The 13620-nt window shown below is 44.8% G+C and overlaps 1 protein-coding gene across 2 annotated transcripts in view; it reads right to left on the bottom strand.

Annotated features, from left to right (window-relative positions):
- Positions 1-6303: 6303 nt before the first annotated feature.
- The window catches only part of Slc39a9 (solute carrier family 39 member 9), a 41292-nt gene continuing 33975 nt past the window's right edge, over positions 6304-13620 (bottom strand). The window contains exons 6-8 of one of the 2 annotated variants that reach the window (XM_021201713.2): positions 12562-12696; positions 10037-10138; positions 6318-9921 (exon numbers count right to left, since the gene is read on the bottom strand). In XM_021201713.2, coding sequence (XP_021057372.1) covers positions 9772-9921; positions 10037-10138; positions 12562-12696 — 387 coding nt within the window. In that variant the 3' untranslated portion in view covers positions 6318-9771. Of the gene's footprint in view, positions 10139-12561; positions 12697-13620 lie in introns of both variants that reach the window. The other variant, XM_021201714.2, reaches the window with a different exon arrangement.

Below are 13620 nucleotides of genomic sequence, written 5' to 3'. Positions count from 1 at the left end.
ACGTGTACCACATGTGTGCCTGATGCCCATGGAGGCTAAAAGTGGGCACGGGATTCCCTGGAACTGAAGTTACAGGTGCTTGTGAGTTACTATGTGGGTGCTGGGAACTGAATTCTTGTCCTCTGCAAGACAGCAGCAAACATGCTCAGTGGTTACTGAGCCATCTCCCCTGCCCCAAGAGTTAGCTCTTTGAAAAGACAAACAGGATTGACAACTTTTAGCCAAGCACAAAAAAAGAAAAAGAGAAGACCAGAGCTGGAGAAATGGCTCAGTATTTAAGAGCACTGGCTGCTCTTCCAGAGGGCCCAGGTTCAATCCCAACACTCATATGGCAACTCACAACTGTCTGTAACTCCAGTTCCAGGGGATCTGACACCCTCACATAGACACACATGCAGGCAAAATACCAATGAAAATAAATAAATCATTAAAAAGAAAGGAAGGAAGGAAGGAAGGAAGGAAGGAAGGAAGGAAGGAAGGAAGGAAGGAAGGGAGAGAGATAGAGAAAAGAAAGAAGAGAAAAAAAAGAAAGAAGAGAAAAGAAAAGGAAAAGAAAAGGAAGGAAGGGGAAAAAGAAAGGAAAATTAGAGTGGCATATACTGTTAATCCCAGCAGGAGTTACACAGCTAGGCTTTTCTTGAAACATGGTGGACCTATGCGAGCAGACTGAGGACAAGCAGCCAATTGGATATCTTGATTTGTTCTGACTCTAGACCTTCCCACTCCACATAAAAGCTGTGACTATGGTGACCGTGGATCTTTGTCCATGCTTGTATCCCAGCATGCTGTCTGCTCGGTTTGGAGATTGTCTCCTGTGTCTGCAGCTCTTCTGGGTATGAGCTATATCAGGGGAGGGACAGGGCACGGAGGCACTCAGCAAATGCACACTGCATTGATGTGTCTTTGCCCAGCTCCTGGTCAGGTGCTGTGGTTTTCTGCTTTGGTTGGCCAACCAAATGGAGACCAATGTCTCAGGCGCTTGGCTTCCCCTCCTCTCTAAAACGGAATTGGCAGAGTGCCTGAGAATGTCTGTGGAAGCCACCGTTCAAGGCCAGAATTGGAGCGTCTGCCAGAGCATCGGAACTTTGCCTGGAAATTAGCTGTGAGAACCAAGGATAAACACTGGGCTTCTGAGGGCCTTTCTTACCCTCCAGTCCCAGTTTCACACAGGCATTTTCCACTTGAACTCTCTCCCACGCAGTAGGGTTCTCCAGAGTCCAGGCTTACTGGCTGTCCCTCATCTGATCTCCAGGCCCCAAACCAACCATACATGTCAGCATCATATCCTCTGCTGGTCACCACTGCTTTGACCTGGTTCCCAACTCCTGAACTTCTGCTGTAATACCTTTCACAGTCTGCCCCCTCCACACACCCCACCTCCATGAGGCCTCACCCTAACTCTTCCCCAACACTCTAGTCACACCAGTTCTGATGTCCTGCAGGATGTCATATCTGTTTGTATCTTTTGTCCATTTGCCCTTCCCTCATCTAGAAGGTTGCCCTTCTTCCTTCTTTGTCCGTTTAGACTCAGGTCAAATGACTCTGGTCATGCCTTTCCCACGTCACTTCCCTGGAGTGTTCTATTCCTTCTATGGTTGGACTTTCTGTCAGGAGGGATTGTTGTACGGGTGTGGCTGACTCCAGGGTAACCTTGGAGAGATGCTGTGTTCTAGTTTCTTTCCTGTTGCCATGATAAAATACTGACAAAAAGCAACAAATGGGGGGGTTTATTTCTCTTATAATTACAAATTATGGTTCATTTTGGGTAAGTCAGGGCAGGAACTCAAGGAGCTAATCATGTCATGTCTCCGACCAAGAGCAGAGTATCCATGCTTGCTTGCTTGCTTGCTTAGTACTCTGCTAGCTTTTTTGACTCCCACAGGCAGGAGCCCAGCCCATGGAATGACAGTACCATCCATCAATTAACAGTCAGGCCAGCCTTCCACAGGAACGCCTCCAGTGGGCCAGCCTGATCTGGATATGTCCTCACTGAGACTTTTCCTCCAGATGGTTCTAGCTTGTGTCAGGTTGATAGTTAGAACTAAGCCTCGCTGGAGGTAAAGTGGGGTCATGGACCACAGGACAGCACGAAGCCTATAAGCTGGAGGCAGAGGCAACCAAGAGCATCACATGGACGTGGAAGATGGCTGCCTTGCCTGGATGAGGAGGGTCCCCACAGGCCCTGCAGGAAGGCTTGCCTGCCCAGGGGATGCTCAGCTGAAGCCACTCTGCTACCCCCTGAGAGAGCTCCCTGCCTTGGCTCCCTTGACAGATGAGTCTGTTCACATCATCAGGTGGTCTGTTGCCCTCACTGCCGACAGGTGCTTACACCCAAGGATACCAGTGTGGAGGTTTCTGGGGGTAGCTGCCCCACTGGCCCACCACCTCCTAACACTAATTCGAGCTTTTGGAACCCCAAGGCATCACTGGAGCATCAGACTTCTCCGAAATGCTTATGATGTGTCCCTTGAAGGTACTATGTGGATTAAATTAAAATATTAATTTAGCTTCAAAGAACATGGATATTTTATTTTGGGTTTGGGCAGGTATGTTGAGTTTGGCTAGTAAACCCATAAGTCATTTATTGTTATAATCTCACACATTCCCAAAACATCCCTGAGTGAGAGCCAGGGGGTTGGTCCCTCATGTAGAACTGAATAAAGAATTTAGCAGGCCAAATAGCAGTGATTAGGCACCAACATTAGCTCCATCTTCTCTCAGTAGAAAAGTTGACAGTAAATACTTTGAAACCCTCTAGATTCATCTATCAAAAGGGGGTCCTGTAGCAGGGTGTGGTGGTGTATACCTGCAGTCCCATGAAGGCTAAAGCAGGTGGGTCATGAATTCAGGGTCAGCCTCGGCTACATAGTAAGACCCTGCCTTAAGTGGGGAGAGGGCCTTCCAATACTCAACACTATATTAGCTTGGAGTGCTGTGCAAAACCCAAAGAAATTTAATTTCTGGTTCTCGAAGTATTACATAAATTTTTGTCTATGGCCAACATCAGGCTAACCCCCAAATGCACCCAATCTTTTTGAAGTATTGAGTAGAGTACAGGCTATAATACACTAGAATATACCAGGCCTGCTTTTTCTGCCTCTCTCATACCTCTTGTCCTGATCCCAGAAGACCCACCTAAACCACAGGCTAGAGATGGCTCAGTGGTCAATAACACTTGTTGCTCTTTCAGAGTACCTGGGTTCAATTCCCAGCACTGACATGATGGTTCGTAACCATTCCTAACTTTGGTTCCAGGGGATCCAAAACCCTCTTGTCCAGAAATGTGGAGCGTCCTGGGCACCATCCCATCTATCATGTGGTGCTTGAGATTCGTATGGGGCTATACGGTGTATAGTACCATGCACTTCCTCAACACTGCCACACGCAGCATTCTGCATTACAGTTAAAAATTACCTGAGCTGGGTGCACACCTTTAATCCCAGCACTCAGAGGCAGGCAGGTTTCTGAGTTTGAGGTCAGCCGGATCTACAGTGTGAGTTCCAGGGCAGCCAGGGCTACACAGAGAAACCCTGCCTGGGGTGGGGGTTGGAGGTAAGATCTGAACTCCAAGACCTAAGCTTAGGCAACAACTTTAGAAACAGGTTTCCAAGTCCCCATGAAATGATAGTTTAAGAACCAGCAAACGGGACTACATCAGACTCAAAGGCCTGAATGCAAAGGAGACAAAGATGAGAATACAGAGACAGCAAACAGGTGAAGATTTCTGGAAAACATCATTAAAAAAACTAGCAAAGAGCATGTACTGCTTATTATAGTCCCTGCTACCTTGCCAAAGGGAGAGATAGGGTGCTATGCCAGACCTGGGTATACAAAGGAAGGAATTAAACTCAACATACAGAAGACATATCTACACACCTATATTTGCTATGGCTAGCACTATGCACAACAGCCAAGTTATGGAATCAGCTTAGCCACTTATCAACAGATGGTTAAAGAAAATGTGTATGGAGCTGACAGTGGTGGCTCACGCCATTAATCCCAGCACTGCACTTGGGAGGCAGAGGCAGGAGGATCTGTGAGTTCGAGGCCAGACTAGTCTAGAATGGGTTCCAGGACAGCCAGGGCTACATAGAGAAACTCTCTCTCTCTCTCAAAAAAAATAAAACAACAAAACAAAACCCAGTAAATAAATAGACAGATGAGGAGAGGGGGAGAGAGGGAGAAGGAGGGAGGGAGGGAGGGAGGGAGGGAGGGAGGGAGGGAAGGAGGGAGAAAGAGGTGGGGGGAGAGAGAGGAGAAAGACACAGAGAGACAGAATGAGAATGAGAATGTGTATGTTATTTGGTCATAACAAAATTATGTCATTTGCAGGAAAATGGGTGGAACTGGAGATCATGGTGCTATACACAATAAGCTAGACTTAAAGGCAAATACTACATCCTATCCCAGCTCTGACCTCAATTTTTAAAAACATCACCCACCCCACCATCCCAGTCCCTGGGTGTGGGGCACATGCCTTTAATACCAGGACCAGGAGAAACTTTGAATCTGCAGCCTGGCTTTCATAGTGAGTTCCAGGTAAATTAGGACTATATAGTGAGACCCTGTCAAAAAGAGTTGGAGAAGGAGCCAGGAGAAAGGGGGAGGGACAACAGAAGGTAATAAAAGGTGAATATAATTAAAGTACATTGCTTACATGCATACAAACATAATGAGATCCATTCTCTTGTGCAATTAATATCACTAATTTTTTTTGAGTTGGGGTCTCATGTAAACCAGGCTGTCCTTGAACAATGAGGTGAAGGATGACCTTGAACTTGTGATTCTCCTGCCTCCATCTCCAGAGTGCTAGATTACAGGCACCAGCTAGCAATTTTGTTTTCAGAGACAAGAGTTTCACTTCGTAGTCCACCTTGAACTCATGGCAGTCTATCTGCTTCTGCCTCAAGGGTGCTAAGTCATGAACACGCCATGAAAAATAAATACAGTAAATATATGCTGTTTGTTTGTTTGTTTGTTTTTTGAGACAGGGTTTCTCTGTATAGCCCTGGCTGTCCTGGAACTCACTCTGTAGACCCGGCTGGCCTCAGACTCAGAAATCCGCCTGCCTCTGCCTCCCAAGGGCTGGGATTAAAGGCGTGCGCCACCATGCCCAGCCTAATATATGCCATTAATAAATACAGTTTTTTGTTTGTTTTGTTTTAAATAAAGAACTCCACATGCTCTGATGACTCAGTGGGTAAAAGTGCTTGTGGCTTGACAAACAAGCCTGGCAGTCTGAGTCTGAGCCAACCCAGGGTAGCAGAGACTTCTCAGAGTTATCCTCTGACCTCCACACTGAGGTATATCTCTGCTTGACCCTGTGAGCCCCTCAGCCCTAATTCAAAAGCCAGCACTTCTTTTTTTTTTTTTTTTAATTATTATTTTCTTTATTTACATTTCTAATGTTATCCCGAAAGTTCCCTATACACCCCCCCGCCCCTGCCCCCCTACCCACCCACTCCCACTACTTGGCCCTGGCCTTCCCTTGTACTGGGTCATATAAAGTTTGCAAGACCAAGGGGCCTCTCTTCCCAATGATGGCCGATTAGGCTATCCTCTTCTACATATGCAGCTAGAGACACAAGCTCAGGGGGTACTGGTTAGTTCATATTGTTGTTGCACCTATAGGGTTGCATCCCCCTATAACACCTTGGGTACTTTCTCTAGCTCCTCCATTGAGGGCCCTGTGTTCCATCCAATAGCTGACTGTGAGCATCCACTTCTGTGTTTGCCAGGCACTGGCATAGCCAAGCCGGCACTTCTATTTAAGTATCTCTCTGCAGCCGCACCTGATCATAGCACTTACACTCATACAGCACCCTGCCCTTGAAAGGGGTGGATGATCCACCTTGCCTGCTTCTCTCTTCAGGCACAGCTACGCTTATAAATTATATCTGCTATGAGCAGCAAGAGGGGGTGGTGGTTATCACTGATTTTGTCTTTTGGAGCAGATGGCATTCTGGGTTCCTCATTTCTCCTCCCTCTCTCCTCCTCTGCCTATAGGGTACCTTTCTTCTGTCCTTTACAACTTTCCACTACCTCAAAATGTTTAAATTACATTTTTATTTTGCTTGGAGGGGCATGCACACATACTATGGTACACACGTGGAGGTCATAAGCCAAGTCATCAGAGTTGATTCTCTCCTTCCACCAAGTGACTCTCAGGGACTCAACTCAGCCATTAGACTTGGCAGCAGGTGTCTTTACCAGCTGAGATATCCTGATGCCCAACATTTTTGTGCATCAGGTATGGTTGCCAAACACAAATGCTGCTGATGTGTAAGTAAAGAGCCACTCACATAAGGTATGCACTAATAAAAATTTAATATCAGAAAACAGCAAGTTTTAAACCATTCACAATTAAAGTGGAAAGACACAAAATTATAAGGCAGCCATCCATGGAATGAGTTTATGTGTACAAAGGATCCAGAAAAGGGGACAATTAAAAAATCACTGTTTAGGCCATCAAGCCAGGGGAATCGTGGTGTTACCATCCCATTAGAGTCCCAGTTTACAGGAAGACACACAGACAGAGAGCAAGGCCAGTCTCTGTGCTTAGCTACCGTGGGGGACTGAGCACATGTAAAGAAGTCCTACATGGCTGCTGGTCCTTTCCCACCAGCCCCCATCTTCAGGTCTCCTGAGCTGAACTTCGATGTCTCAAGTAGAGAAGGGCTGCAGTTGTATAATATCTCAACCAGTGTTCTTCAGGGGTGAGTCCCACTCTGCACTGAACAGAAGTCTGTCCCAAGGACTCTCTTGCCGAATGACTGTCTGTGATGCAATGGTCTGGGGCTCTGGCCCAAAAAGACAGGAGGGTCTTAGCGGCTTGTGCTATTAACATACAGTCCCATGTTCAGAACTTCCCTAGCATGAGGGGCAGGGCAAACAACACTGTCACTGCTATGTCCCTCCCATCTCTAACCCTTGAAAAACCAGAACCAGCCAGTTCTTATTTTCCCTTTCTATAAGAACAGACCTGCCCTTTCTTCTAATGATCCAACCCCCAGGTCAGTAGAATTGGCTCTTCTGAACTGAGAATTTGAGGACTGAGGTGAAGCAGGGGAGAGAACACCGTCTCAGTAGGTAGTACCGTTCCAACTGCTGACATGTCCAGGCTGGGAAGTCTGCTTGTAAGGATGCAAGCTGGCAACAGTGCACACGGAAAGCAGAGTCAAATGGGACATCACTGCCCCGCTGACTTTAGAGACTGGCAACACTGGGAACTGGGGAGGGGAGGGTGCTCCAAATCTGAAGACCATCTGGATTCTGGGAGAAAGGGACTCCAATCCTAACTAAGACTGCTTTGGTCATGAGGATGGAGGGCCCATGCTTTTCATCAATTGCTTCTTTGGTAGCCCATAATTCCACTTGTAATTGTGGCAGCAGCTTAAGTATCACCAATGTGTTCAAATGTGTTTGCGCATTAAGGCATCCACACCTCCAGAGGGAGTTTTAAGGAGGAAGAAAACGGAACTGAAATGTGTTGTGAAGTGACCAAGGTGGCTGTTCTGGGGGCACTGCCTGCCACATGAGCAACCTCCTCCCACTAAGAGGCCTCTACATGGTTCCTGCTGCCTCTAATGCATTTGAGCCCTATTAAGAGTCACATGGCTATCTGAGCCTGCTGGGCAGGGAAGGGATGAACTATCCCCAGGCAATAGCTCTGGGCCTGGAAAGGTCCCAGCTCTGGAAAATTCACTATGACTGAGGCCCGGAAGGGAAGGCAGATTTGGAAGTTTGATGGTTCAGTCCTTGCCAGAGTCCAAGCAAGGCCCTACCCAACATGATATTCTGGCCAAACTTAAGAGTGAGATGGCAAGGCACTGCTGAACAAAAGAGGCTCTGGCCAGCACAACATCTCTGACCACTACACGGAGCGAGATGACAGAAGCTACCCAAATCAAACCAGACACAGGGAACTTCTAGAGAGATCAAGAAATCTGTACTTTGGAAAGACTAGATGAGCCCAAACCTTTCCAAGTCACCTGTTTGTGCCTAATCACGAGAGTCAGCCACACCCCATACTGTACACATTAACACTTTAGCATGGGATACAATGGTCACCAGCTCCACACAGAACTGCATCCCATTTCTGCTTTCTTTTCTACAGCCGGCAGAGGGCGCACATGTTTAATCCCATAACTGCTGGCTGACCTAGTGACAATTTAGGAGAGAAAGAAAGAAAACTACAGGCATGCTGGCATAGATGTCATAGAAAAATACAAATGACTGCACTCACTGATCTGAAGAAACTAGTCTTGGCTCCCTCTTTATGTAAAGTGTTTTTGAAATGGTATAGAAAATATAAATACAGTATTATACACTTATCTGACTAGGATTTATTCAGATTTTGGCAAACAAGGAAGAATTACCTTTGTTGAATACTTTTGCTGTCACAATTGCTTAAGTTATCAGAGTACTAGTGACTGTGTCAACTCACACCAGGAGGGGACATTTTTGAGGGTGTAATAAGGTTGTACTCGACACAAAGGTAACTTAGTTGCAGGAAATGAAGAATAGACAGTGTTATCTTCATTATCATGGTTCAAGTGGTGAGACTCCACCTCACACAAGGACTGACATCACCAGGAGCAGCAGTAGTACACAATGGGGGCAGGGAGAGCGCAGGGAAGAGTGGGATGCCGACATGATTGCAAGGAGACTGAGAGCAGCCCAGCGGATACTCCCCTCTGATACAGCCCTACCGCCTCCTGCACAGGAGCTAAGGAGCAGGCAGAAACACTCTCCACCCTGGGCAAGGGCTCAGCCAGAGGGACTGCTGGCTGCTAAAAGAAATACTTAGAACAGCGGTTCTCAACCTGTGAGTCACAACACCCAAAGGGGTGGCATATCAGACATCCTGTTATCAGACATTTACATTATGATTCATAACAGTAGCAAAATTACAGTTATGAAGTAGCAACAAAATAATTTTATGGCTGGGAGGGCACCAGAACATGAGGAACTGTATTAAAGGAATGCAGCCTTCAGAGGGTTGAGAAGAAAAGGACAACATACTTTGTAATAGTGCTACTTTTTAAAAAAGGTTACTACAAGATGTCAGTAACTATCCAAATTCCCGGAAAATTTAACATCCCTTAATTTCACTGTGATCATACTGTTCTTGATGGAAACCCTGTGCCTGAACAGAATCTGGCTACTAAGAGTGTGCTGTAGATAAGTATTCTGCAAAGGACACTTTTCTTTAAAAAAAAAATGCTTTATGATAACAGACCCCTCTTGAAAGCCAGTCCCTTGGAAGGGCAGGCTTTATTTAGGGAGGCACGTGCAAAGGAGTTGTTGAAGATTCTAAACACCCCTTTTGATGGATGTTTCTTTTGGGTTCAGTTCAGCTTATGTCTCCTGCCCTCATTTTCCTTATTCTAACCTCAAATTAGTTGCCATCATCTTTAGTATCTAAGGGATGGGTGTTCCCACCTTCTCTCATGGCATGTGGCACAGATGCCAAAGCACCAGTCTTACATGGTGAGAACCATGTTAAAAACCAATGGGTAAAGTGGCAGAGCCTCTAAACTAAGGGAAAAAACTTTAGCTGAATTACAGAACACTGCAGTTTCATAATTACTATTTCACTTTATGAAGTTCTCCACTTTTCTTTAAAACTAAATTCCATCTTCCCTGAGAATAGGGTTAAGAGAAACATCAAAACTCAATATATCAAAGTCCCTTTAAAAGACAACACAAAGTCTTTGTCTAATTCTGACGTTCCTGCTGTATGCTGCTCCACTTCTCCATGATTGACTCTCATCTCCCTCGGACTCTAGGAACACGGGTGGAGATGGGCGAGGTGAGACAAGACACTGAGGAAGTGAGGAGCGTCCCACACTTGCTCTTCTTCCCAGATGGCAATGGCCGTGGACTGAGGCTGGAACCTGAATGATTAATGCTGGTGTCCTATTGATAGGATGAGCGGGATGAGGCAACCCAGAACCAGGGCTGCCACCTCAAGGCGGCTGAGGCCTCTCCCTCCAGTGGTGTCAGGTTTGTGGCTGTGCCCCATTCCACCCACCTCAGGGAGGACATGGACGGTGGCAACGTAAAGAAATGTCCCGGCAGAGAAAAGCATGGCCACTCCAGTGGCATTGACCTCTGAAAGGGCTTCTTTACTGCTCTGTGAATTAGAAGAGATTAGAATTAGAATTAAAACAAGTCACATCAAAGTTAGAGACAGGAATATGTCCCAACTAAATCTGAATATTTATACCTGGTGCTGCTTGGTACATGGATACATCTTGAGATTGGAAATTCTGTCACTTATGGGGAGGTCTTAAATAAAGAACACCAGTGACACATACAATCACAACTTAAAAAATTTTATTTAAAATTCATAGGGTTTATTATACAGATACTATGATTTGAGAAAATAATGAAATAATAAAATCAAGCTAATTAACATATTTATTACTTCAAATGTTCATGATTTGCAAGGAGAACATTTACCCTTAGATTTTTGAAACAAAAGCTTTATTCCCTAGAGTTGCTTTCGAAGCAGCTTTCAAGCACTGCCTAGGATACCTCACTTACATCTCTAAGATGGAATCTCAGAATTGTAGGCATCAGTTCATTTGTTGTATTATTGAACGAGTGTCCTCTGTGTCACCAAGTCAGGTGCTTGAGACACAGACTGACAAGATGCAATAGAGGCAGCCGTCTCTTAATTTGAGGCTAGCCTGGTCTACACTGTGAATTCCAGGACAGTCAGGGCTACACGGAAAGAACCTGTCTCGAAAAAAATAAAACAAAAAAGATGCAATAGCTACCTTCATAGCACTAAAATATATCTCACTCACTAATCTGGGTTTTGTTGGTTTTGATTATTTATGACAAGGTCTCATAGTGTAACTTGGGCTTGAGCTCTGGACTCTGCCTTAGCCTTCCCAGTGCTGAGATTACAGTGTGCCATCATACCCGTCATCAGTTACTAATCTTTATACAACTAGTCACAGCCTTTCTAGTAAAGAGTAGACCCATGGGCCAAGGCAACTAGTTAAAACCTCACAAACTTTCCCAGACGCAGCACCTCACTCCATGCTTCCAGAACTGTCAGGAGTATCCTTCATGAAAGGTGATGATGTCATGTGATTGTTAAAGGAACTATCAGGTGGGGAGGGGACAGAGTATTTGCCCAGCATATGCAAGGCCCTGGGCTTAATCCTTAGCATCAAAAGCAGGTGTGCGTGTGGGGATAGCCTATAAAGAACTATCCATTGCTCTTAGGGCAAAAGGCCCTGTGTAAGACTCATTTGTTAGACTCAACAACCAACAGACCCTGATTAATAGAATCTTACTTGTTAACCATTATCTATATATAATGTCTTAAACCTTTCCCTTTCCTTCCTTTTTATTTTTTTAATTGAGAAAAGAACAGAAAGGAAAAAGGGAAGAAAGAAAAAGCGGTCTGGGGATATAGTTCAGCGGCAGAGTGCTTCTCAGGGACGTGGGAGGCCCTGGGTTCATTCCCACCAACCAGCAGGAAACCAGGAGAGTCAGTATTCCTTTTAACACATTTATTTTTTTTTTTATGATGATGAATCAGTGACCTCTGAGGAAGCATGGGGGAAAGCAGTTCCTTCCAAGCAGTCCTGGTTAGGCTGATACTAAGATTTCCCCGTAGATTCTACTCACTGAATTTAGGTAAACTAGGAAGGGTGGTTGCTGTGGTCAGAATTATAAGGTTTGGAAATGGGAGCATGTGAGCTCTAAGCTGCAGACCGACATCTCAACTCTGAAGCTATGTTCAGGTATAAAGAGCTGAGAGAAATGGAATCGCAGCTGCCTACTGCCATCCCTGCTCCAGCTCTGGAGGCCACTGAATGGCTTGTCTTGCATGCTTCCTGTGTCTACCTACATTAAATGTTGGGTGGTGGGGCTGGAGAGAGAGCTCAGGGGTTAAAAGCACCAACAACTCTTTCCAGAGGACCTGGGTTCAATTCCCAGCACCTGCATGGCAGCTCGAAACTGTCTATAACTCCAGTTCCAGGGGATCTGGCAACCTCACATAGACATACATGCAGGCAAAACACCAATGCACATGAAATAAAAACAAATTAAAATTTTTGGATGATTCTAACAGACTGCTTTCTGCCAAATAAGCATGACTGGTTAAATGATACTATCTTAAATACTGAAATGCTACTATATATTTATGCAAATATTCTTAGAACTGATATTCAATTTATATGAATATTAAAGTCATAAAAAGGACAAACTTGAAATTAAGACACTTATTTTATACAGATTTTTACTTTCAATTTTTGTCATGATTTGAGGAAATACTGTCCATGAAAAATTCAACCTAAGATACCCTACCAGATTTGTTGAGCCTTTTGATATTGTGACAGAATGTTGTGACATACATAGACAAGACATCTGAGTTGCCAATAAAATAACATAAATTGTGTCATGTTTCAGTAAGGCTATGATTCTGTGTTGGGCCGCATTCCTAGCTCTCAGCCCCACGCGCACAGGCTGCAGGCTGAGCCTAGGAGAGAACTAGACACACAGGTCTGCACACTGAGGGATGCTCACACTTACCTTACTTAATCCTAAGTATGTCAGCATGGACATGGCTGGTGCTGCCAATGCAAAGACCAGCAAGTGCTTTCTGATTCGATTCCGCTCCAGGCCAGCATGCATCAGGAAGGAAACCAGCCCAAACGCTGCTGGGGCCTGGAAATGACAAAGTAGCCCCTTTATCACTTGACAAGCAGGGCTTGCTTCCACGTCAAGAAATGCACGTGATGTTATCTGAATATGAGAAACCCAGGCATCCCATCAAGAGCAAGCTTGCCTTTTAAGAACCAAAGTTCTCACGAGAAAACCCTACATGTATCTGTATATATCTTTCTTGGTAGTATTGTACACAAGATTATTTTGAATTTTTAATTCTTACTTAATATACTTGTGTGTGCCACAGTGTGTGTGGTGGTTAGAACACAACTTTTGGGAACCGGGTTGTCAAACTTGTTTAGCAAGTACTTTTGCCATGGAGCCGTCTAGTCAGCTATGTGAACATAATTGTACGAAAAACAGGAATTGAGAGCTGAGAGATTTGGCTGGTCAGCGGCTAGGAGGACTGGCTGCTTGCTCTTCCAGAGGCCCTGAGTTCAATTCTCAGCAACCACATGGTAGCTCATAACCAACATCTATAATGGGACTCTGTTCCCTCTTCTGGCATGCAGGAGTACATGCAGACAGAGCACTCATAGATATAAAATACATAAATAATAAATCTTTAGAAAAATAGAAATCAGTAAGCATTTAGCCATTTGTGTATATGACTATAAAAAAAAAAGCCTTTCCAACGAGTTTAAGAAAATAAACAAAAACAAAAGCACTGAACATACATATTTAATTATCCTAAATGAATAGCAATTAAAAATTTTAAGAAGGGGGTGGTGGTGGCTACCAGATGCTGCAATGGATCAAGGTTTTTGCTATGCAAGACTTGGGATGCGAGTTAAAACCCCACGAGTCAGGTAAAGGTAAAAGAAGGGACTCCATTTCACACAGTTGTCCTCTGACTTTTATCATGCTAACTAATGGTGGCATGTGTGTGCTCATGTGCACACATATAATAAATACTAATTTAAT

The sequence above is a fragment of the Mus pahari genome, chromosome 7 (genome assembly GCF_900095145.1).
Source record: "Mus pahari chromosome 7, PAHARI_EIJ_v1.1, whole genome shotgun sequence".
NCBI lineage: Eukaryota > Metazoa > Chordata > Mammalia > Rodentia > Muridae > Mus > Mus pahari.
Note: the sequence above shows the minus strand (reverse complement) of the source record. Positions and strands in the feature narration are given on the sequence as shown.